Below are 26893 nucleotides of genomic sequence, written 5' to 3' on the forward strand. Positions count from 1 at the left end.
TATAGAGGTTGGGATATGAGGCAGATTCATCTGCCCACAATTCACAGGTCTGGGTACAGACAGTTTTATGTCTGATTTTTGCTTCTTTTGTTTGTTCACCATTTTTCCCTTTTGTTCATATGCTACCAGTGTTTTCAGTGTTACTGTACAGTTGTGAGACCTGAACGCTACCCCATGACCTTAGGTGATGACTAGGTGGACTAGGTCCCTCCAGCGGATCCTTGGGTTCAGTTGGGATGATTTTGTTTGAGACAAATGGCTAGAGGGTATTCCAGCATTTGGGAAAGGCCATGGGAACACCCATGTATCAACTATTTTTTCAGATAGGTAGCTATGATCAGGAGGTGGGAATGGACCGGCTGTGTGTTTAGTTGGTTGACAACCAGGACCCAGAGCAGTTCTGGAGTGTGGTGGATGCAGCAACACAGAACCAGTGCATGTTTCTCGAACCAGTATTAACTGGATTGAAAAAAAAAAGGTTTTGTTTGTTTGTTTTCACAGAGACAAACCGTGACTTGGTTAGTTGATATAAAAGGAAATTGTTCTGTTCTGACAGTAAATTACAACACTTCTCCTTTGTGTCAGGCTACTTTTCCTTTCTGTAGCTATGTAGAAAAGCTCTATTTATAATAAATTTTCTCATCCCCATATTTCTGAATCAGAATATCGGAGAATAACATCACCTGCATGTTAAAGCAGGTGTCACATGGGACAATCCAACAGGATGCAGCGCGTCATGTCAAGATCAGAAGGACGTTTGTGCCAGCTGCATTAGGTGCATGTGTGTAGTGATCACAATATGGGGAGACTTGCTCGGAGGTGGTGAGCTGCTTTTTAACATGTGTGTGGGGGGGTAAACACCATCAACAACACCACCAGAGTAGTCGTTTGCTTTGCAGAGTATCCCCAGCAGCTTATGTCATTCACCTTCAGACTAAAGTGCCCCCTTCTCCCAAACCTGGATGCCCTGGCATTGAGACAGGACCTCTCATTCTAATGACACAGTACCATCTCAACCACATTTCCTATTAAATCAGCTTTATTTTATGTTATGTCATCCATGTGATGCCAGCATATCTCACGATTTACCATCTTATTAACCTAACCAGCTGTTACAGTTTTTATTTTGCAATATCAGAATATATGGCTCATTGGCTCATGTAACATCACATGGTTATCAGCTGGAATGAGATAAGGGTCATCATATGACATCAGAGTCTCACAAACAGGAAGGCAACTCCCCAGACTCGTGTACTCATAGTGTGGCAGCCGATGACTGCGCCTCATTGTGAGGTCAAGATGTGTCATATTAGTAAGTCACAGCTGAATCATTCACGAAATGAGGACAGGAATTAGCTTTAGACATTTACGTATGATGACCTGATTTTTGCTTTTTCAGTCACAAGATGCTTCTGTTATTTGCATTAAAGTTTTTTTTTTTGTAGTGAAAAGGTTCTCAGAGTAGTGATAATGACTGGCATTTAGTTTATTCATTTGTCATTTGTTAAGGATAAATTATAAAACATACACACACACACACACACACATATATATATATATATACACAGTATAGTGCCCTCCCAAAGTATTGGGCTCCTTGGTGTTTCACACATTTTAATTTGTTTATGCCATTTCAAATACAAAAAAGCAAATCAGACTTCTCAATATAAAAATTTCTAAAATGATCTTCCATAAACTCAGACTCAAAGCAAATCTCTACAACTTGATATAAATGAATTAAAAATATAAAATCAAGATGATGGTTTGCAAAGGTAATGGGCCCCTTTGGTATAATACCTGTAAGTAATCAGTTTTATTGCCTGTTTTCTTCAAACAAGTCAGAGGATGGATACATGAACATTGCCAAGACACTGATGTCTTGGACTTTTACATCACTTATGAAGAAATACAAACAGTATGGCATTCTATGGTAAATCTGTTTGGAGTAAACAGTTCTCAAAAACTGAGTGACTATGCAAGAAACTCTCTCTCTCTCTCTCTCTCTCTCTCTCTCTCTCTCTCTCTCTCTCTCTCTCTCTCTATATATATATATATATATATATATATATATATATATATATATATATATATATATATATACACCCTCTTCCCTATCCTTGGAAAAGTCTTATAACTCATCCTTGGGGATCCTGAGGTGTGCCCAGGCCAGCTGGGAAATATAATCCCTTCAACATGTCCTGCGTCTTCCCGGAGCCTTCTCCCATTTGGACTTGCCTGGAAGACCTCCCTAGGGAGACGAATGGGGTCATCCACACCTGATGCCTGAACCACGTCAGCTGGCTCATTTTGATGCAAAGAAGCAGCAGCTCTACTCCCAGTCCCTGTGGTATATTTGAGCTTCCCACCTTGTCCTGGAGTGTAAGCCCATTTACCCAACAAAGGAATCTAATTTCTGCCACTTGTATCCACGGCGTTGTTCTTTTGGTCACATCATAGGTCAGGACTGGGATCATAAATCGATTGATAAATCAAGAGTCTCGCATTCTGGCCCAGCTCGTTCTTCACCATGATGGTCCAGTACAGTGCAAACCATCAGCCCCAGTCCGTCTATCCATTTCACACTCAAGTTTACAGCCGCTCATGAACAAGACCCCAAGATACTTAAACCCCTCCATTTGGGTCAGTAACTTTCCCCTGACCCAGAGGGAACAATTCACCCTTTTTTGACAGAGGACCACAGTCTCAGATTTGGAGGTGCTGTTCCTCATCCCAATGGCTTAACACTCTGCCTCAAACCTCCGTCGGCGGTCACTGTCTGATAAAGCCAGCAGAACTGCATCGTCTGCAAAAAGCAGAGATGCAATTCTGAGGTCACCGAACTGGACACCCTCTAGTCCCTGACTGTGCCTTAAAATCCTGTCCATGAACATCACAAACAGGATTGGTGACAAGGGGCAGCCCTGGTGGAAAACAACACCTGCTGGGAACAGGTCTAAAGTAATGCCAAGAATGCAGACAGCTCCTGCTTTGGTGTGTGTGTGTGTGTGTGTGTGTGTGTGTGTGTGCGCGCGTGCGTGTGTGTGCGCAAATGAAAATCCTGCAGTTCTTAAATTTATTTTAACAACTTCATTGTAAACAATATAACCACAAGATATTTCATATTTTATATGTGCGATTTAATTCCATTTATTAATATACATCCATTCCTGCATTTACAGGACATGATGAGCTTCCTTTTCTTACACTGAAAAGCAGCCATAGACCGTTGATCTGCTGATATGGAAGGTAGTGGAGAGACCAGTGACACTGACAGTGGTGTTATCCTTCATTCAGGTATAACTGTTTCACACTTTTTTGAAGTAGAAATGTAAAATGGTTCAAACCTGTCTTGACACTAACAGAAATATCTGTTGGCTATAATGCATAATACTGTATTCGAGCATTTGAGCTCCCTGGGCATTCAGCACAAAATTCTGATTGAAGTGGAGGTGGATGTTTGCACAAACCCGGCCAAATGTTATGTTTGTCAGACCACCCATTTCAATAAAATGGCTAATTTCCTCACAAATAAAGAATAAATCACCTGTCTGTATCTGCCTTTTTTTCCTATTGTATCATTTATTAAATGTGTTCCTTGTCAGCTGATGTCTGGCACAGCAAAAAAAAAAAAAAAAGGGCAGCACACGCTCGGTTTTCAGTATTAACCACACAGACAAGAATTTACTTCACTGAAACATTTTTGCAAAGCAATTATAGTAACCCTCTGGGGTCCGAGGGCATTTTTTGGACAGTTCACTCGCCTGGCATAAATGTTTTATTATTGCTGTTAACAGCTCTCCCTGCATCCCACAATCAAGTTTTGTCTTTTTTCAGGACAACCTGTGCTTTCAGAATATATATGTTTTTGTTGTGTTTTATAAGTATAATAAAGGTTTACAATCAAAAATAGGCAAGGAAAAAATAAAGCGAAAAATAATTTTCCACACACATTTATTCAAATCACACAGCAAACTATAATAAACAACTGTTTTGACACTTTATAAAGGTAATTTGAGGTCTTGTGTGAAAGTCTGTACAACAAAAAGGTTCAAACAATAAACACAAATGCATATTTTGAACAATATATACAAAATAGTCTATGCGTTTTGTTGTCCATTGATATGGTAAACAGTGCTTTATGCAGAGAAAGCAACAGAGTTATCCAGTAACATTCACATGCAAACTAGTGGAACAATCCTGATAGTTACATACTCTTTGTTTGAGCACGTGAGATTGTCATCAGAGGCTCTCCGTCTGCTTCTGCTTTCACTGATCGCTGTGCGTAATGGCGCAGGGCACGCTGAGTATGTACTCATAGTATGTACTCATTGGAGCACCCAGGGGACTATTCCAACGGGCCAACTAGTAACACATCACTCCTGAAAACGATCTTTGGCTTTTCACGTGAGGTAAATCTGTCCTACGATTGGATTTTGGAAAACCATATGACGGTGAACCAATTCCGATTGGACACTCACATTGCGCACGTCATCACACAGCTTCTGTGAGGAGTACAAAGATGGCTGATGGCTGGCTCGAAAGTCTGCGGAGTTAACTTTTCATATATATTATTTATTTATTTATACTTATATATATATTTACATTTATATAGTAAAGCTTGGTCTTAGCCGTCATATACGACCGCGTCAACCCCAGAGGGTTAAAACAGAAAACTCTCTCATGGAAGCTTTAAAAAGTTCCTATGTGTTTAAATTCAGGCAGCTCGGTTAAATAATCCATTTGTTGCTGTCTGTACAAAGCTAGCCATATAGTCACAGAACACTTCTTGTTTCATGCACATTCTTTCACAATAAGAGCACAGAACAAATGTTTGATGAGAAAAACATCATGAAAAGCTTCTTATTTAAAATATGCTGGGTATCAGGGAATGAATTTATTTTAGGTGGGTGTTTCATAAACTTTAATTAAAAAATAATTTAATTTCGAGTGGGCATTTAACCAGCTTTCTGTCTGGCGCACTAATATATATATATATATATATATATATATATATATATATATATATATATAACATGTAACTTCTGTACTAGTCTCACTTCATTGGCTGCCTGTATATTTTAGAATCATTTTAAAATTCTTGTTTTTTTAAATTGCTTCGCAATGTTGTCCCACCTTACGATCATTCTTCTTCGTTATGTACCGTGTCGGTCTCTCAGGTCAGCTGACCGGCTGCTCCTACAAGGAAGCTCACAGAGGACAGGGTTTTCTCTATTGTTGCTCCTAAATTGTGGAACTGCTTGCCCTTGCATGTTAGAGAGGCCCCTTCACTGCCCACTTTTAAAGCTTGTTTAAAAACCCATTCATTTTTCTTTGGCTTTCGGCCCCAGCAAGCCTTAGTTTTAAATTGTATTTCTTATTAATTCGTTTAAATTTATGTTTATTGTACAGCACTTTGTGCCAGCGGAGGTTGTTAAGTGCGTTATAAATAAAGTTGGTATGATATAGATATATATAGGGTTCTCAGCAGGATTTTTTCTCCGCATAGTGGATTGGAAAAATTACCTTAAGAAGCAGGAGGTTCGGGGACTGCTTAGGCTTTGACCCCGCTGAAGCGTTTGCTTTCTGAGCTTATAAAGGCCTTCTTTGGTGTTTTTTTTTTTTTTTTTTAAATGTAGAGTAATCAGGAAACATTTGCAAGGATTTTCCATAGTAAACTGCTGTGTATAAATTAGCTCCTGCGCAGTAACACACATTTCTACACTCTTCCGTGTTTTGGTCTGATGCCTCTTTCTTTTGGCTTTAAAGTAAGTCTATAACAAAGATTTAAAAAAAATGATGGCTTTACTTAACAAAATTTGGCCCTCAGAATGCAGACAACAGTGTTTCAGAGGGACATAAATGTAAAATGTTACTTTGGTCCCGGCCTCTCTTATAATACTTGCACCTGGAGAGCTGCTATGCTCAGACTGGAGCGCTGAGACATTGACACTGGGATAAGTTCTCTCCAACAGAACAGAGGATGTCTCATTTTGGGGAAAACCGTTTTGGTCAATTGTAGTTTGCCTGTTTTACTTTTGGAAAGCGGTGTCATTTGATTTAAAACTTTAGTGTTTAGCGACTTTAATTAGCAGAAAAGGCAGAAATGGCTTTGGTACAGGCTGATGAATATATTGTGGATGCGCTGCTAGAACCAGCGGCTCCACAATCAACATAGAGAAATGATTATTTTCCCATTACACACCCTCAAAAACAACATAATGGCCCTACCACAGCGTTTTTTTTTTTTATTATTATTATAACAGTGTAACGGACTGTTGCGCTGTATTATAACAGAGTAACGGACCATTACACTGTTATAATGCTGGTGAGAACCCTGATATATATATATATATATATATATATATATATATATATATATATATATATTAGGGTTAGGACCGAGCCAATCCCGGATACTGACATAATTCACGTATTGGAAGATACAGATCCAACCCGCGACATTTTCTGATACCGGAGAAGAGCCACTGTGAATCCTCTCAACTGCTCTTGTTTGCTCTCTGCTTGTTTACTGCTGAGCTGGAGGAGGGGAGAGGGGAGGTTTTTGAAGCTGGGCTGTTTGAGAGAGCTCTTTTCTGCAGTGTTCTAGCTGCGGTTAGCAGTAAATTTCTGCCTGACTCTCCGATTCAAATTGTCTGTTCGTTGAGCATGGATTTTCCGAAAAATTAACTGAATTGTTGCTGAAAATGTGTGCTAAAAAGTTAGCCGCTTCACTGTCCTGAGGCTGTCAAACACGATGAAAAGCCAGCTCAGTGTGCAGCCAAGGAGGAGCTGAACAGAGATTCTGTCCACTGAAAGAGGAAAAAAGTCTCCATTAAAATCCTGTGTGTGATCGTCGATGATGATACACTAATTTTACAGTTGAAAGGCTTCAATTTCCAAAGTTTGCGCAGCACAAACACGGTGTGAGAGAGACAGACAGACAGATGACTTAATTTTTACTGTGTAACACTTGCTTTGACAATTTCAATTTATTTTCATTTATATAGTGCCAAATCACAACAGAGTTGCCTCAAGGCGCTTCACACAGGTAAGGTCTAACCTTACTAACCCCCAGAGCAACAGTGGTAAGGAAAAACTCCCTCTGAGGAAGAAACCTCAAGCAGACCAGACTCAAAGGGGTGACCCTCTGCTTGGGCCATTCTACAAACATAAATTACAGAACAATTCACAAAACAATTCACGGACGAATATACAAGAAATGCTGTTGGTGCACAGGACAGGAGGGTTGCCAACACAAATACAACTCCCATCTCTGGATGGAGCTGCACCTTAAACAGAGAGAAACAGAATCAGGCATCAGAAAGACAAGAAATACTATATTATTTGCCAGCATTAATCAATAAGAAAAACAGAAGAAATACTAAGGTGATCGCCGGCCACTAGCCCTAAGCTTCACTGAAAGACCCAGAATTTAGGTAAAGTTGAGGCCGTGGCATGCTCCATTTCCTAATAAAATGAATTAAAAGAGTAAAAAGTGTAAAACAGAACTGTAGCAGTATGCTAGCCATACTAAAGGGAAAATAAGTACGTCTTAAGTCTGCACTTGAAAGTCTCCACAGAATCTGACTGTTTTATTGATGCAGGGAGATCATTCCACAGAACAGGGGCACGATAAGAGAAAGCTTTGTGACCCGCAGACTTCTTATTCACCCTAGGGACACAAAGTAGTCCTGCACGCTGAGAACGCAAAGCCCGGGACGGTACGTAAGGTTTAATTGGGTCAGCTAGGTAGGGAGGTGCCAGTCCGTGAACAATTTTATAGACTAGTAGCAGAACCTTAAAATCTGATCTCACTGGGACAGGAAGTCAGTGAAGGGATGCCAAAATGGGTGTAATGTGATCGAACTTTCTGCTTCATGTTAAAAGTCTGGCTGCAGCATTTTGAACCAATTGGAGAGCCCTAATGCTAGACTGTGGTAAACCAGAAAATAGATCATTGCAGTAGTCCAATCTAGAAGAGATAAACGCATGAATCAGGGTCTCAGTATCAGCCATAGACAGGATGGGACGAATCTTCGCTATATTTCGCAGGTGGAAGAAAGCAGTCCTTGTAATATTTCTAATGTGGAGGCCAAAGGACAACGTAGGATCAAAAATTACTCCAAGGTTCCTCACTTTGTCAGTGTGATGTATGACACACGAACCTAGGCTGAGCGTTAACTGGTCAATTTGATGCCGATGTCTCAATGGACCAAGAACCATCATTTCAGTCTTATCAGAGTTTAAAAGTAGGAAGTTTCTAGACATCCAACTTCTCACTGATGCAAGGCAATCTTCTAAAGATTTTATGTGAAGAGATTACCAGCAGTTATCGGCATGTATAACTGAGTATCATCAGCGTAGCAGTGAAAGGTAATCCAAAAACGCCCCAATATGTGCCCAGGGGGTGCTATATAAAAGGAGAAAAGCAGGGGGCCTAAGACAAACCCCTGTGGAACCCCAAATTTCATAGCACTAAGGCTAGAGGTAGTGTTACTGTACAAAACACAATGAGAATGACTGGTCAAGTATGACGTCAGCCATGCAGGGGCACTCCCAGTAATCCCAAAATGATTTTCCAGCCTATCAAGTAGAATATGATGATCCACTGTATCAAATGCAGCACTGAGATCTAACAGCAACAGAACCGTAGTGGTGTCCGAATCCATTGTAAGCAGAAGATCATTCACCACTTTAGTGAGAGCCGTCTCTGTGGAATGATATTTTCTAAAAGCAGACTGCAGTGGCTCAAAGAGATTGTTCTCAGTAAGATAGTCTACGAGCTGCCGTGACACCACTTTTTCCAGAATTTTAGAGAAAAATGATAGATTTGATATCGGCCGATACTTTTTCAATACACTAGGGTCAAAATTAGGTTTCTTAAGTAATGGTTTAATCACTGCAGATTTGAAACATTTAGGAACAGATCCAGAAGTTAAAGAAAGATTAATCATTTCCAGCACCGTCGGCCCAAGAGTGGGCCACAGGTCCTTAAACAGTTTTGTTGGTATAGGGTCAAATAGACAGGTTGTGCTTTTTGTTGTCATTACAAGTTTCATCAGCATGCCATGTAAGATACTATCAAATTCTGTAAATCTGGGTAATACCTCAGTAGTGGCGCCCACCTCAATAGCAGGGTGTAGTGGCTGGGTTAAGGCATGCTGGGATATGTTTAACCTAATGTCTTCTATTTTCTTCTTAAAGTAATCCAGGAAATCTTGTGCTGTAAAAGGAGAGCAAACTACAGGTGGTTGTCCATGAATAAGTGTTGCCACCGTGTCAAACAAGAACTTTGAGTTATGCTTGCTTTTGTTGATCAAATCAGAGTAATAGGTCTGCTTTGTAGCCAATAATGCATGCTTATAGTCTAAGATAGCATCATGCTACGCAAGGTGGAATACTTCTAATTTTTAACAACGCCATTTCAGTTCTAGACCTTTTGCCTTATGCTTGAGGTCACGCAGGTAATCATTGAACCAAGGTGACTGTGATTTGGGGGAGCGCGGTTTTAAAACAGGTGGTGCAATCATGTCGAGTGTAGTTTTGAGCACTGGGTTTAAACTGTCCACAAGTCTGTCTACTGACTGGGTATTTGTCAGATGTGAAGCTAAGATATCAGGCAGTCTAGCTTCAAGGTCAGTCTTAGTTGAGGAGTTGTTGCATCGCCGTAGTGATATATAAGGTTGTTGTTCCACTAAACACGGCAGCAAAACTGTAAACTTAATAAGTTAGTGATCAGAGACCACTGATGTAAGAGGCATGATGTCAGTATTCGTGACAGTAATTCCACGTGTGAGAACCAGATCCAGAGTATTTCCACTAATGTGCGTCGAATCCCGAATGCATTGCCGAAATCCTAATGCATCCACAATTTCCATAAATGATTTGCAGAGGGGATCAGATGGCTTATTTATATGAACATTAAAGTCACCAATGATCAGAATGTTATCTGCACTAGTTGACAAGTTAGAGATGAATGCACCAAATTCATCTAAGAATTCAGAATATGGGCCAGGAGGCCTATATACAGTGACAAAGTAATACGGCTGATTTTTATTCTTCTGACCTTGGAGCAGAGCGGAGAATCAGATGCTTAAACGAGTTATATTTGTGACCCCCAACAGCTAATAAGCTAAACCTAGATTTATAAATAAGAGCAACACCCCTGCCTTGCTTTGCATCATGAGGGATGTGACTAAATGTATATGCTGGTGGGCAGACCTCATTTAAGGGGAGGACAGCTGTAGGTTTAAGCCAGGTTTTACATAACCCAATCATATCTAAGTGATGATCAATAATTAGATCATTGATCAACAATGATTTTGAGGACAGTGATCTTATATTAATGAGACCCAGTCTAAGGACCTCAGTGGGGTTGACAGTTGAACTGTTTGGATTTAGGGGTGGTTCCAGAGTAGCATATATAAGATGCCTAGAAATAGGTTTAGGTTTCAGACATTTCACGTGCGTTGTAGGTAGCAGACACGAAATCTTTGCTATTGTTGGAACAACCACTGGGCCATCCTCAATTTCAACATCATCCAATATAGTAATGGGTATTAAGTTTGGAAAGCATATCCCTCTATAATTTTTATGCACACGTCTATGGAAGCAGGCCACAGTCTCAACTTGTTGAATTTCCCTCCCTGGCAGATAAACTGCACTATCACCATAGTGGATTTTCTGTACTAATTTCCCCGCTAAGCTAATGGATTCCACACCCACATTTGTCATAAGCCTTGCAGGGTCTCTAATCACCTGCTTCGTGGCCTGCTGTAAATTCCTAATGTTACCCTCCCTGTAGAGCTCTATCTATGTTTGCAGACATGATGGTGGCGCCTTCCCCAGTAGGGTGGAGGTCGTCCGGCATCAGCAAGCCACGGCGGCCCCAGAACAAAGGCCAGTTATCAATAAAGCTAAAGCCTTGCTGTCTACAAACGCCTCATCAGTACCCTGGGAGGGGAGGGGACCAGAGACTATTAATCGATGCCGACACATCTTTCTGGCAAGATCACAAGAACTCTCTATGTCCATTTTTGTGACCTTTGGGTGCTTCATCCTGATATCATTGGTGCCGACGTGAATAACAGTGTGACTATATCTCATGTCATGTTCCTTAGTCTGTCTTCCCTTCTGCAGCGTCAGCACCCTAAGATGGGATGCAGTGTCGGGAGCTCTGGCCCCAGGAATACATTTAACGTCAGCCGGCGTCTGTAACCTGACTTTGCAGGTCATAGAATCCCCTATCACTAAAGTCCGGTGTTTCGGCCTGGAGACATGAGTGGAAGTCACTTGTGGGCTCAGAGAATTCACATCAGGCAATTCCAAGGGGGAGAACTGATTCACAGTTCGCAGTGGCGAGTGTGATCGGGGTGCCACAACCAGGTACCAAGCCCTATGGGGCTTCCTCCTCCTAGCCACAGTCTGAAAGCTATCCTCCACAGCCGATGTTTCTAGGCTGATAATAATGGGCTCGCTAGCTGGCCCAGCACTAACCTCATCTGGAGTGCCGTAACATCTAACTCCACTGAGCTAAGAAGCTGCTCTAACTTACGGACATGGCTCTCTAAGAGAGCCGCCCTATCTTCCAACATCACGTAGGATTTATGGAGGGTGTAAAGTAGGTAAAGTTGTGTACTTTGTGCACTAAGAAATTCAAGAATGTAGCCAAGCAACCACAATCTAACCAATAATGGATAAGCTAACCACTCCTAAGGTTCAGACAGATGCAAATAAATTAAATTTCACAGCAGTTACACTGAAAGAGTAGCAGAAGTATTATACATGTAGGAACAGTAAAAAAAACCTCCTACAAGTAAACGACTCCTAAGATTAATACAAGAGTAAAGTACTAAGCTAAAATTCACAGCAGTTACACTAAACAGTTAACTAACAGAAGTATAAAAAAAATCAAATGAAAATAAGCTAACTGCTAGCGAAAATGCTAGCTGCGCCTAAGATTTACACATGAGTAAAATAATTACTTAAAATTCACTGCAGTTCCACTGAAAAACTAACAGAAGTATTAAACAGGTAAAAAAGAAACAGCTATAAAAGTAACGACGGGGGGAGGGGAGGAGTCGACCTAGCTAGCGAAAGCTAACTGCTAGCGATTCACAACAGGACTGTAGTTAAATAACGTTCAGAGTAGATACACTTAATAACCAGAAGAGCGCTAAACAGAAATAAAAGAAACATATACAACCGTGTGAAGTTCAGAATAGCGTCACAACAACAAACAATCCGTTGGAAGCAAGTTGCCAGACAATGACAATGTAAACATATGCCTCCCATATCAATAAAGCTCCACTGAAATTGAAAATTGAGAAGGAGAGACAGACATACAGAGAGTGCTGTCTTTTCTCTTTAAGTCTATAAAATAAGGCTATAAAAGTCTATAAAAATAAAAGTACTTAATTCTTTCACCAAAACATCAGATCTAGGCTTTCATCTTAGATGCACCTTCTGGCAAATTGTAGCTCAACTTTCAGGTCTCCTTTCTAAGAAAATCCTCATGTATATAACTGGATTTGACACATTGACACTTGAGAATGAAGATATTTTATATTAATGTACTTTAATTGTAATGAATACAAGGACACGTTTTTGTGAGATTTGATTTTAAATTAGACATCAGTGTGAAAACCAAGATACTTTTTATATTTATTAATCCATATTCACTGCACTAAGAGCAAATCTCTTTTTCAGCATCAACAATCTGCACATGCTCAAACAATTTGGCAAACAAGGGCCTTGCTCAGTGGTGGCAATGAAGTTGGGGCATACATTCATACATTGCACTCTCACTGTTCCCCTTCATATTTCTCCTGCCAGTTCATGGATGTAGCTGTATTCATTTCTCTGACCTGTAGGTCACAAGCACTGAGTTCTTTTAGCAGGCAGGCGTTTTCATTTTCTGCCCCCACTAATTCCAGTTAAGGGTGTCGGTGGGTCTGGAGGCTATTCCCAGTGGTCATTGGGCAGGAGGTACACACTGAACAATCTATCTCAGGGACCTTTCTTTAAGAGCCAAATTAATGTTTTATCTATCTACACTGCATCTGGAAAGTATTCATAGTGCTTCACTTTTTCCACATTTTGTTATGCTACAGCCGTATTCCAAAATGAAGTAAATTCATTTTTCCCTCAAACTTCTACTCACAGCACCTGATAATAACATATATATATATATATATATAGGTATATATATATATATATATATAGGTGTATATATATATATATATATATATAGGTGTATATATATATATATATAGGTGTATATATATATATATATATAGGTGTATATATATATATATATATATAGGTGTATATATATATATATATATATAGGTGTATATATATATATATATATATAGGTGTATATATATATATATATATATAGGTGTATATATATATATATATATAGGTGTATATATATATATATATATATAGGTGTATATATATATATATATATATATATAGGTGTATATATATATATAGGTATAGGTATATATATATATATATATATATATATATATATATATATATAGGTATATATATATATATATATATATATATAGGTATATGAAGCCTCCGCTCCTCTTTCCATGACAAAAACTCCTGTAACAGTGGAATGTGCCGTTCATTTCCAAACTGGACGCTGTGTTTTATCCAGGACGTCGTCTGACTAGCAGAGGAATTGTGAAAAGACGTGGACATCAGCACTTTTTCGGCACATTGACACAGACGAGGAGGAATTCCGCACGTCGGTGCCGCATGGCGCACAGCAACTCCGTGATGAAGACTCACGGGACATGTTCTGGCATGTCCAGGCACATCCACAATTTCTCGGATAATCACTCGATGGAAAAACCACCGACAGCTGTCTGAACGCCATCTCAAAGCCGTCCTGTGAGACCAAAACGGAGGTGGTTTTGTCTCGCTCCAGTAGCGAATCCATCGTGATGCGCGAAGCTTTAAATTGCGCTTGGTTTTCCATGACAAAATCTCTTGTTAAAAGTGAAATCTGCCGGAAAATGGTTGATGTCCAGCTCTTGTGATAACCAGAGAAATGGCACACAATGGTCACGGATCCAGACAGCCATCCGTTTAGAAATGAAATGGTCGTTCAGCCTGTCGATGGTGGCTTCGGAGCGTGGCGCGCCCCTCGGCCGCTGGGGGCCGTCCTTAAAGTGACAGTAACACTCCTTATTCTCTACCAAGCCCGTAACATTTTCACCGAAAGCCAGATAAATTTTTCTAATGGTTTCCAGCTGCCAGTCTCTAACAGTTTCTGAAAAAATTCTGATGGAAAAAAAGCCCAAATCATTCCGCCATTTCCTGACAATGAAAATCCGACGAGGGGCTGGACCACTCCTCACTCAAAGCCTGCTCACAGGCGAATGACGCAACCGACAGGCGTGGAAAAACGCGCATATGCACGAGGGTTCAAGCTTGTCTGACGCAATCACACGTGATTCAAATCCATATGGCTTTTGAAAAAAATAATAAGGTCGGATACTTTTCTAATAGACCTCGTGTCTTCGTTTAAATATTTGTACATATTGCTAACTAGATGAAGTAGACTATGCAATTTTTGAAATTTAGATTGTACCAGTGATTTAGAAGGAATAGTAGAGAAAGATGTCGTTAGTTTTGTCAGGCAGTCCTTCAGCTGGCTATACTGCCAAAATTCTTTGTTGCAGAGGCCGTAAGTTAATTGAAGATCTTCAAAAGTCTTAAATTTATTCTCATAAAAAACATGTTCTATCTGACGAATTCCTTTATTAAACCACTGTCCCCAGAATACAGTCTTCCCTCCTATCATAAGCATCAGATTTTTCCAAATTGACGCTGAGCCAACGAGGAAAGGGGACATTTTTTTTCTTTTATTAAGCTGCAACCACACTTTCCGCGTATGCATTATAACTGTTTAGTCCCACGCTCCAGGGAGAATACAGAGGATCTCAACCCGTTAGTTGTTACTACTGCTTTAGAATTTGTATAAATCATTTTAATAATGTCTTGAAGAATTTTATCAAATCCAAATTTATTTAGTGTAAAATATAAATAGCTCCAGCTAACCCTGTCAAATGCCTTCTTGGCATCCAGTGACAAAGCTGCAATAAGGTCAGCTGAGTCTTGTGCTTTCCAGACCGGATGTAATAAACATCTCAAGCTATCAGAGGAAGACCTACCCCTGACAAACCCCACCTGGTCAGAGTGTATTATTTCAGATATTACCTTATTGATTCTAATTGCGAAGATTTTTGTGAAAAATTTTGCGTCACAGCACAAAAGACTAATGGGCCTATAACTGCCACATTCCAAATGATCTTTCCCCTTCTTGGGTAAGAGGGTGATTAATGATTCAGACATCGAAGAGGGTAGTTTTTAAGAAGAGATGGCAGAGTTGAATACATTTAAAAGGTCCGGACAAAGTTCTGATTCAGATCTTTTATAAAATTCATTTGGTATCCCGTCAATACCAGGGGTCTTTCCGTTGGGAGAACTATTTAGAGTTTTCTTTAATTCTTCCAGATTTATGGGTTGTTCCAGATTTTTAGCCAGATCTTCAGAGATTTTGGGGAGATAAAGTCGACCGAAGAATTCCTCTGCTTCATGTATTGAAAAACAGCCTTCTTCAGTGTAGAGGTTTTTATAGAAAACTTTAAAAACCATATTAATTTCTTTGTGATTTGTGATTATTTTGCCTTGCTTATTTTTAACAGCACTAATTTGGCAGGAAGCTTGCCGTGCTTTAAGTTGGCTGGCCAGTAGTTTGCTAGCTTTGTCGACGGATTCATTCCATTTTTGTTTCATTCTGTAAAGAGAGTATTCAACTTTTTTTTTGATGTAATCGTATTCAGCTCGTATTTAGCTTTTACCAGCGCAGCTAGTGTGGGTGAGCTAGGGTTGTCTCTATAATCTTTTTCAAACTTTTTTAAGTCATCTTCTAACTTTGAAATTTTAATTTGGTCTTGTTCTTTAACTAGAGATGATTGTTGTATTAATATGCCCCTGACATAGGCTTTGAATGCGTCCCACACTGAGCTCTGTTTTGCAGTTCCATTATTTGCTTCAAAAAAATTGTTGTATGTCATTTTTGAGCTTTGAGCAAAAAAGTTCATTGTGGAGGATACTAGTATTCATTCTCCACCCCATAGATTTATCTTTTGGGGCTCCCCATTGAAAAGCAAGCTCAGTTGGAGCATGATCAGTTAATGCAATTGTGCCAATATTACAATTCACTACTTTTCCTACCAATGAATGAGAAATCAAAAGGTAATCTACGAGGTCTGTCCATAAAGTATAGGTCCTTTTTATTTTTTTCAAAAACTATATGGATTTCATTCATATGTTTTAACGTCAGACATGCTTGAACCCTCGTGCGCATGCGTGAGTTTTTCCACACCTGTCGGTGACGTCATTCGCCTGTGAGCACTCCTTGTGGGAGGAGTCGTCCAGCCCCTCGTCTGAATTCCTTTGTCTGAGAAGTTGCTGAGAGACTGGCGCTTTGTTTGATCAAAATTTTTTCTAAACCTGTGAGACACATCGAAGTGGACATGGTTCGAAAAATTAAGCTGGTTTTCAGTGAAAATTTTAACAGCTGATGAGAGATTTTGAGGTGATACTGACGCTTTAAGGACTTCCCACGGTGCGAGACGTCGCTCAGCGCTCTCAGGCGCCGTCATCAGCCTGTTTCAAGCTGAAAACCTCCACATTTCAGGCTCTATTGATCCAGGACGTCGTGAGAGAACAGAGAAGTTTCAGAAGAAGTCGGTTTCAGCATTTTATCCGGATATTCCACTGTTAAAGGAGATTTTTTTAATGAAAGACGTGCGGACGGGTCCGCGCGTCGGGACGCAGCCGGCGCGGTGCAGCGGCACAGGAAAAACACCTCCGTGTTGATAACCATTTGTAAAATCCAGGCAGCTTTTGATGGCTTTCAGTGGAGTGAGTATATGAGAAATTGTTTAACAGCTGGACATGTTCCAACTTGTCCTTAAGGCTTCCAACAGAGGTGTTTTTCCTGTGCCGCCGCACCGCGTCGGCTGCGTCCCGACGCGCGGACCCGTCCGCATGTCTTTCATTAAAAAAATCTCCTTTAACAGTGGAATATCCGGATAAAATGCTGAAACCGACTTCTTCTGAAACTTCTCTGTTCTCTCATGACGTCCTGGATCAATAGAGCCTGAAATGTGGAGGTTTTTAGCTTGAAACAGGCTGATGACGCCGCCTGAGAGCGCTGCACGACGTCTCGCTCCGTGGGAAGTCCTTAAAGCGACAGTATCACCTCAAAATCTCTCATCAGCCGTTAAAATTTTCACTGAAAACCAGCTTAATTTTTCGAACCGTGTCCACTTCGATGTGTCTCACAGGTTTAGAAAAAAGTTTGATCAAACAAAGCGCCAGTCTCTCAGCAACTTCTCAGACAAAGGAATTCCGACGAGGGGCTGGACGACTCCTCCCACAAGGAGTGCTCACAGGCGAATGACGTCACCGACAGGCGTGGAAAAACTCACGCATGCGCACGAGGGTTCAAGCATGTCTGACGTAAAAACATATGAATGAAATCCATATAGTTTTTGAAAAAAATAAAAAGGACCTATACTTTATGGACAGCCCTCGTATACGGGTGAAAACATTATGCCTACTAGAAAAAAAGGTATAGTCTCGGGCGGAGGGATTTAACAGTCACCATAAATCATGAAGACCTCCATCTTTACACAAAGCCTTTATAAATGCCTGTGTTTTATTAGCTTTAGGAACATATTTTCCAGATCTATCCAAAAAGACATCTAGGACTTGATTAAAGTCCCCACCTAGAATAACAGGGAAATCACCAAACTCCAAAATAATGTTCTTTAAATGCAGAAAAAAATTAGGGTCCCCAATATTTGGAGCATATATATTACCCAGAATTATATTGTGCCCTTCTATATTTACCAGCAAGGAATATGACTTCTTTAAAGGAAGTCCTGAAATTGCTATTCAGATTTTTTCCACAGTATTTTACTCAAGCAAAATTTTACAATTGATTATTGTAGGATTTTCATTTTATTGCACCATGTTGTGGGTCCTAATTTGTTGTGTGCTTTCTGACATTCCTTGTGCCATAATTGAACCATGTGATTCTGCTTTGCACAAAGACAAAGTGCCAGTCTGCAAGTAATAGTGGAATTGTCAGTCTTGGAAGAGGAATTCTGTCCCTATTGTAGTCCTGTCACACTTCTTTCCTGTTGCACCTAAAATGTTTGTCAGCACCTGCAGGGAGTCTGTTAATAATCTCTAAAGGCATGTGGAACTCAGTGCTTGTTGCCTGAAGCCACTCCCATAGTGCTGAGAATAATCCTCGTCATTAGTCACCAAGGTTACAGACAGCGCCAGTTTAACACTCACATGCTGTTCACGGTGACACAGATCCTGCCACACATAAGGAACTTTGAACAAAACTAAGATCCAGTAATAGCAGTATAAATAAGTCTGTATGTTGTACTCTGTGGTAGCATGTGGTTGCTCTAGACTAATTAAGGTTAATATTTAAACCAGTCATGACGTTTAATAACTGCTGTTAAGGCGAGGAAGCTGGATAACAATGGAACTTATTGGTACAAAGAAAGGAACAAAAAAGTATTAAGGAACATCAGAGATGGCAAAGCAAACCACACAACATTTACATTTTACCTTTTAATGTTTTCATTTTTTAATATAATACAGCACATTTTAAAAGCAGCATAAAGCATCCTCCACTGAGTAGTACCACTGAGCCAAAACTGAATAAACATCATCAAGATGATATTTATTGCTCATTTTGATTGTGTGAAACACAGCTGTGCAGATACTCATTCATCATAACTGAGAAAAGATGCAATCATCACCAATTAATCACTTATTATAAATAAGTTCAAATAAGTTCAAGTTCAATTAATTAATTTTGCTGTACTGTAGTGCTTCAACTAATCAATTAATCAGTTATTAAATGTGAATATTTTCTAGTGTCTTTACTATTTTTTTAACCTCTGTCTGACATTAAACTGAATGTCTGGGTTGTGGAAAAAAAACAAGAGACTTGAAGACTTTTGGACTTTGAGAAAATTTGTCTCTTTTTCTCCCCCATGAAAGCCTTTTCAATGTTTGGCTCTTTATATCCTTTATATATCGGGATAAAAAAAAAAAAAAAGTAAAATAAATATATTTCATTCAAGGCTGAATGATATTGGTTGAATTTCTGGTTATGATTTACTGGTAAATTAATCAAACTGTAATTATCCAATCCGAAAATCATCTATACGCTCATAAAAAAGAATTATCTTGATTATTTGAAAAATAATCAACAAATTCATCAATTAAAAATATAATTGTTAGTTGCAGCTCTACTGCACTGCAGTATATAAAATTTAGTTGCCAGCTGTGTGACTGTGTAGTCCTGTGACTGTGCTGTAACCACACCAGTTTCTTGTCTTTTTTAAAATAAATTATCAGTTATTCTTTAAAGGAATTTATGTGATCAAGAAAGAAGTAATTGCTCCCCTCATTTGCTTGCTTATCTTTATAGTATATCTTTCGGGTAAATTGTTTTACTGCATATCTTTGGTTCAGTTTTACATTTTGTTTTTTTGTAGCATGATGATGTTAGCGGTTAGTGTGCTTGTATCCATAGTGCGAGGTCCCTGGTTCAAAACCACCCCTGCTCATTTTCCAGGTAATGTAGAGTTGTGCCAGGATGGGAGGGAAACTGGTGTAAAATGTGTGCTAAATCAGTTTGCAGATCCATATCAGACCCCAAATGCAAAAGGGAGAAGCTAATAGAACTTTTTTAAATTGCATATACAACCCCTGGCAAAAATTATGGAATCACCGGCCTTGGAGGATGTTCATTCAGTTGTTTAATTTTGTAGAAAAAAAGCAGATCACAGACATGACACAAAACTAAAGTCATTTCAAATGGCAACTTTCTGGCTTTAAGAAACACTATAAGAAATCAGGAAAAAAAATTGTGGCAGTCAGTAACGGTTACTTTTTTAGAGCAAGCAGAGGGAAAAAAATATGGAATCACTCAATTCTGAGGAAAAAATTATGGAATCATGAAAAACAAAAGAACGCTCCAACACATCACTAATATTTTGTTGTACCACCTCTGGCTTTTATAACAGCTTGCAGTCTCTGAGGCATGGACTTAATGAGTGACAAACAGTACTCTTCATCAGTCTGGCTCCAACTTTCTCTGATTGCTGTTGCCAGATCAGCTTTGCAGGTTGGAGCCTTGTCATGGACCATTTTCTTCAACTTCCACCAAAGATTTTCAATTGGATTAAGATCCGGACTATTTGCAGGCCATGACATTGACCCTATGTGTCTTTTTGCAAGGAATGTTTTCACAGTTTTTGCTCTATGGCAAGATGCATTATCATCTTGAAAAATGATTTCATCATCCCCAAACATCCTTTCAATTGATGGGATAAGAAAAGTGTCCAAAATATCAATGTAAACTTGTGCATTTATTGATGATGTAATGACAGCCATCTCCCCAGTGCCTTTACCTGACATGCAGCCCCATATCATCAATGACTGTGGAAATTTACATGTTCTCTTCAGGCAGTCATCTTTATAAATCTGATTGGAACGGCACCAAACAAAAGTTCCAGCATCATCACCTTGCCCAATGCAGATTCGAGATTCATCACTGAATATGACTTTCATCCAGTCATCCACAGTCCACGATTGCTTTTCCTTAGCCCATTGTAACCTTGTTTTTTTCTGTTTAAGTGTTAATGATGGCTTTCGTTTAGCTTTTCTGTATGTAAATTCCATTTCCTTTAGGCGGTTTCTTACAGTTTGGTCACAGACGTTGACTCCAGTTTCCTCCCATTCGTTCCTCATTTGTTTTGTTGTGCATTTTCGATTTTTGAGACATATTGCTTTAAGTTTTCTGTCTTGATGCTTTGATGTCTTCCTTGGTCTACCAGTATGTTTGCCTTTAACAACCTTCCCATGTTGTTTGTATTTGGTCCAGAGTTTAGACACAGCTGACTGTGAACAACCAACATCTTTTGCAACATTGCGTGATGATTTACCCTCTTTTAAGAGTTTGATAATCCTGTCCTTTGTTTCAGTTGACATCTCTCATGTTGGAGCCATGATTCATGTCAGTCCACTTGGTGCAACAGCTCTCCAAGGTGTGATCACTCCTTTTTAGATGCAGACTAACAAAGAGATCTGATTTGATGCAGGTGTTAGTTTTGGGGATGAAAATTTACAGGGTGATTCCATAATTTATTCCTCAGAATTGAGTGAGTCCATATTTTTTTCCCTCTGCTTGGTCTAAAAAAGTAACCGTTACTGACTGCCACAATTATTTTTCCTGATTTCTTAGTGTTTCTTAAAGCCAGAAAGTTGCCATTTGAAATGACTTTAGTTTTGTGTCATGTCTGTGATCTGCTTTTTTCCTACAAAATTAAACAACTGAATGAACATCCTCTGAGGCCGGTGATTCCATAATTATTGCCAGGGGTTGTACTTTATCGCCTCTCACTGTGATTTATTGAGTAGCGAAGAAATATATTTAGGAAACTCATTTCATCCATTTAATCTCAGATGAATTTGTTTGTTTCTTTGTGGTGCAGGTTCTGACAGCCCGACGATTCATATGAAGGATGTGACAACACACACGAGGGCTATGAAGCTCAAGCATCAGTCACTCCAGGACCGGTTAGAGCTCTGCATATTGGAGCTGAAGAAACTTTGTATCCGTGAAGCTGTGAGTAAAATCCGAACCCGCCACACTAAAGCTAATAAAGACAGAGTACAGAGTTTGGAAACGTGCCACAGAGAAAATGAGACACATAATCCCGATGATCTAAATTAATGTGATTTCTTTATTTTTTATTTTTAATAAATTTGCAAAAATTTATTAAAAAACTTTTTCGCATTGTCATTAGGGGTATTGTTTTTTTGTTTGTTTTACAAATTTGCATAAATCTAAAAAAATTCACATTGTCATTATGGGGTATTGTGTGTAGACTTTTGAGGCAAAAAATTTATTTCATCCATTTTGGAATAAGGCTGTAACATAACAAAATGTGGAAAGAGTTAAGCGCTGTGAATACTTTCCGGATGCACCGTACTCACCTTAATCCAATTTACATGTGATAATCTTACCAGAGTAGCTGCTGTTCTAATGATTGCAAAGACTCTTAAGCTTACTATTAAGTTGCCACAGAACAAATGAGACACATAATCCCGATGATCTAAATTCATGAAGGTTTCAACAGACCTCAGCAAACAAAACGTAAGATAATTGTCATATCATTAGGCAGATGGTTACAAAACATTCTCACCATAAGTCTAGTCTTGCATATTACGCAGGACCTTAGGATAAAGTAGGTGGGGCCGTTCCTCTCAAGATGTTTGATGACACACATTACGGCAGGATGACAGATGAAGCTTTTTAAGGGGACTTTTCTAAGGCACGCTGAGGCACGTCCACACTGTTGCAGATAATTTGAAAATGTTTATATGGTGGACATGTGATTTTGAGACATTTTCTACATACTTATATCTACTTCTGAGATATATTTACAATACGTTATGTAGCGAAACTAAATAGACAGTATGCTGTCACAGTGACAGTTTTAAAATCTTTTCTACAACCTGCTTTTTACTTGCAAGTGCAAAAAAGACACCACATAACTACAGTACGGTAATTTATTTTCAAAACTGGACACACTTACTCAGCTGTGCAAGTATCTGTGGCTTGTGTATGTGCCCTAAGGTGAAATCCCAAATCTGATCATTCTTTTCTTTTGACACTTGGGCTTGGCTCTCCTGTTAGGACATGCTTAGGTGTGCTAATGGGACGCACAATGCCTCTCCCTTTTTTCAGTGATGAAGCCAGATTATAGACCACACTTTTTTGTTTGTTTGTTTTTTTGGTCTGGTATTTTATCCGTCTGTGGAGGTGACTGACTAAAAGTGATTCAGAGTCACAGTGTCGTAAATCTGTTATCCATTATCAGTAGCCATGTTTGCCTTGTTATGTTTTGGGTTGCATATGCATGGATACTGGATAGAGTGTGAAAGCGAGACTCAAAGAATGTGTTGCAAAATAAAATTGCTGGGAAAACAGAATTGTGCAAGAGACTCACTACAAACTACAGTGTATGTCTGAACATGTAAAGAGATCTGAACAAGATACTTGTACATAACTTAGACCTGCTGCAGAATAAACTGTCTGCAGGAAAGTGTGTGTTTATTTGAACAAATAGAATGAAGGGATTAATTTGTTTTTAAAGATCACGTCATTCGTTCACCCTCATTAACTGATAAAATCATTTGATCATCTTTCTTGATTTATTTTTGTTCTTATTTTCCATGCAGTTGCCTTGCTGATATGTTTTTATCTTTATTTTGCGCCATTTAGGAGTTGATAGGCCGACTGTCTGAAGATTACCCTCTATTGCCAGGAGAAAAGCCTCCAGTAGTACGAAGACGCATTGGTGCTGCATTTAAACTGGATAAACTGAGCATCCCTCGAGGAACAGAGGTACAGAATGTAAAACTCAGTGTCTTTTATTATAACAGTGCACCTCAGGCCATAATTTCAAGACACACAAACAGCAATCCAAATATACTTAATTTGTGGCAATAACCTTTACAGGAGACTGAAATGAGTTTGGTGGATACTGAGCTGGCACTTCAGATGAAGATATACGAAGCAGCACGCAAGCTCTGTGAAGAAGCTCACCTAAGTAAGGCTGTTAAAAAGAGTCGAGTACAGCAGTGTAAGCAAGAAGAAAAGAAACTGAAACGCCTACAAGAAATGGCTTTCCAGTTGCGGCTGGAACACGGCCGGTCCTCACCACTCCCTGCTTTGAATATTGCACAAGGTCAGAGGAGCCTTTCCCAAACTAAAAAAATGAGTTTAAGTCCTTTTTATGACCTATATGGAACTGTTTTTTTTAACAATCCTTTGTACCAAATTAATTCCACACATAAATCTAAATGATTATTTTTGCTTTTCAGATCTGTGTACTTCTGATGACAGCTCTCTATCAGATTCTGCAGTGCAAGATGAAGGTAACTGGACTTACCCGCTATCTGTCAGGTGGACATGTAACATACAGTATCTGCACAGTCCACTAAGTATCTTGAAAGAGTCTGATGCCACACTGCTTTTATGTAATAAAATATGAAATCTCAAGAATTACGTAATATTGAAAGAAAATACATCATTGGTTTAAATAAACTAAGTCTGTACTTTGAACAACATAATTTGTGTTTTTCTTTAGATGCGACAAGCCAGTCATCACAACCATCCTCAATGGTTCGCTGTCCAGGAGAGACAGAGGCTACCCAGCCAGCTTTAGAGTCCTCCATCTCCTCCTTAGACGGCTCCTACATGTCTCCATCTGTGGTGCCACAAACATTGCTGCTCACTCCAACCCAGTCTCATCATTCAGTATTTGAGACTCCACTGAATTTGACTTCTAGTCCTATATATGACCCTCCTCCCATTCAGCACTCCCCATGGTCAGAGTCTAGTCTCGACCAGCCTTATGAGAAGAGCAAAAAGTCCCGCTCCTCTAGCAAGACAAGGTAAGAAAGACTAGTTGTTGGGGGGTAATTTCAAATTTTCAGCTTGTCCTACTGTACTCTTACACATCAGTGTCATCTTGACAAACTTGCCACACAGTTCTGTCTCTTATTCCCATTTTCTGATGAATAGCATTCGCCATTAAGGTGCATTACCATGGTCCAGCAGCTGCTGTGTTGTGTGGACCAGAGTCATGTATCCTCTTAGGTGGGGACACACACAAACAAAATTGCGAAGAACCGGCAGCTCAAAGGAGGTGCAAAAGACTTATCATACATGAAGGAAAAGATAAAAACGGCAAGTTTATTGATAAACTAATCACCAACAAATGTTCAAGGTTGTGTTCCCATCATTTTGTCAAAGAGCAGATTGGTTTGTGTGTTGACTAGTTACCTGGATGAGATGCAAGTTTTTACCCACTAGGGGGCAGCAGATGCAGCTCGGGCAGCCTCTTTTGTTCGTAGGATGGTGGGATGAGTTCATAAGTGAAATCACCTGCTGTAGTCAGTGGCTGATATAAACTAATGGGCATATTAAGTACATGTTGACTCAACATCAACTTTGTCCTTTTAGATATTGTTTGTAATTCAGAGCTTAAGTCACAGAGCTCCAAGTGGAGCTCCATTTGGAGCTCTGGCTGGAAAGATAAGAAAGTGAGTTCTTGTATCCAGACAGCAGTTATGACTTTTTTCAGTCACTCAAAAAGATTTTTTTTTTTTTTTTAATTCTGTTTGTCTTTTCATGGGTGTGATTTCTTTCCCAGTCAGAGAAAGTCCTGTAAAAGGTGTTAATGATTTAATGTTGCCGGGATGTTGTCAGAGTGTTTTTATTTCTATTTAGCTGCATGCTGCAGCTAAATAGAAATGGGGGGACCCGGCACATGGGGGGTGCCGGGTCTGTTCTCCAGAGAAGAGCATTTCACACAATGCAACACACGCTTGTGGGACGTGTACCTTGCAGACAGGCATCATCACTGTCTGCAAGGTTTGATCTGTTAACATGAATACCGAGATGAAACAACACAGTTTTCCTCCTTTTCCCTGAGGGAGTCTTCCCAAGGGATCAATAAAGTTCTATCTAATCTTCTAACACTGCCGTAACGCAAGCTTGATGCTTGCTGTGTGTTTCAGACCTTATACTTGACCCACAGCAATGTGGAGAAGTGAACAGTAGATTAATGCAGTAAGGCCTCAGCTTGTGGTGTGTAACATAAGGACTGAACAAATAAATGTGTACTGACCAGCATATTTAATAATAATTGATGCAGTTTGGACAAAAGAAATCATCAGATGGACAAGGATTAATGGCCCAGATGGTTGAGCTCACAGTTTGCCTGCACTATGCTTGTTTCTGTAGGGATGCACATTAGTACATTAAACCATCTGAACTGAAAACAAAACTTAAAGTAAAAGTAAAAACTAATATGCAGCTTTTCTTGTGTGACAGGCCATGGCTGAGGCTGTCTGGAGATCAGATAAATAATTAGTTTCGGTTTTCATAGAGGTCCGGGCTAAAGATTGTTTGAAATGAATAATACATTATTAAGATATATAGTAACTTGAGCTTTGATACAAAAATGCGTTACAGACTCTAATCACACACTCCAGCCTTAACATAAAAGAGGAAACACACTCACTCCCTTTGTGTTAGAGCACACTACAGCGCATTTTCACTTAGAGTCAAAGTGAAGAGGTCTTATCTTACTTTTATCTTGCCTTTATAAATACTGCAGGTGACAGGTCTCTGTGAACCTGCAGGCTATGTACTTCAATTCGTTCAGGAATTTGCGTACATACGAGTATGAGGGCCCTGTCAAATTCCAGCTGAAACAGCTGCGCCTTATTTTAATGATGCACACCTAGTACGCCCTCGAAAACCTTTTATTTCTGAGTGTACCCTAAGCAGTGTCTTAAAGGGGATGACAAATTATGTTCTGATTGTTTGAGTTTGTTATTCCCACAACATGCCCATGATTAATTTGGAGATTTGATTTTGCTATCACTACTGTTAGCATAACATCTCATTTTTGAGTGCTGAAATTCATTTGCATTTCTTCATGCTTCAGGTAAATATTAATTTTCTCAGTTTTCACTATTTTGTCAGGTATTAAGGCCATTGTGCAACAGTGATAATTCACTGTTACAATGTGGGGTTGCATGTTAGTGTGTCAAAAAGTGTTTCTGTACACAATTGTCATCTTTGCGTGACCCAGAAACAATACAGGACTAGAGTAGCATGGGAATAAAAATGGGCCTATAACATTTTCTTGAATGAATTTTGCCACTGTGAACCCAAATG

At 39.4% G+C, this 26893-nt stretch overlaps 1 protein-coding gene across 2 annotated transcripts in view; it reads left to right on the plus strand.

Moving 5' to 3' along the window:
* Nucleotides 1–26893, plus strand: part of inavab (innate immunity activator b) — a 77533-nt gene that overhangs the window by 41220 nt on the left and 9420 nt on the right. For both annotated transcript variants that reach the window (XM_034166846.1, XM_034166845.1), the window contains exons 2-7: nucleotides 3180–3294; nucleotides 21627–21760; nucleotides 23423–23545; nucleotides 23660–23888; nucleotides 24025–24078; nucleotides 24291–24597. In XM_034166846.1, the coding sequence (XP_034022737.1) occupies nucleotides 3240–3294; nucleotides 21627–21760; nucleotides 23423–23545; nucleotides 23660–23888; nucleotides 24025–24078; nucleotides 24291–24597 (902 nt within the window). In that variant the 5' untranslated portion in view covers nucleotides 3180–3239. The remainder of the gene's footprint in view (nucleotides 1–3179; nucleotides 3295–21626; nucleotides 21761–23422; nucleotides 23546–23659; nucleotides 23889–24024; nucleotides 24079–24290; nucleotides 24598–26893) is intronic.

Source organism: Thalassophryne amazonica, chromosome 3 (genome assembly GCF_902500255.1).
Source record: "Thalassophryne amazonica chromosome 3, fThaAma1.1, whole genome shotgun sequence".
Lineage (NCBI taxonomy): Eukaryota > Metazoa > Chordata > Actinopteri > Batrachoidiformes > Batrachoididae > Thalassophryne > Thalassophryne amazonica.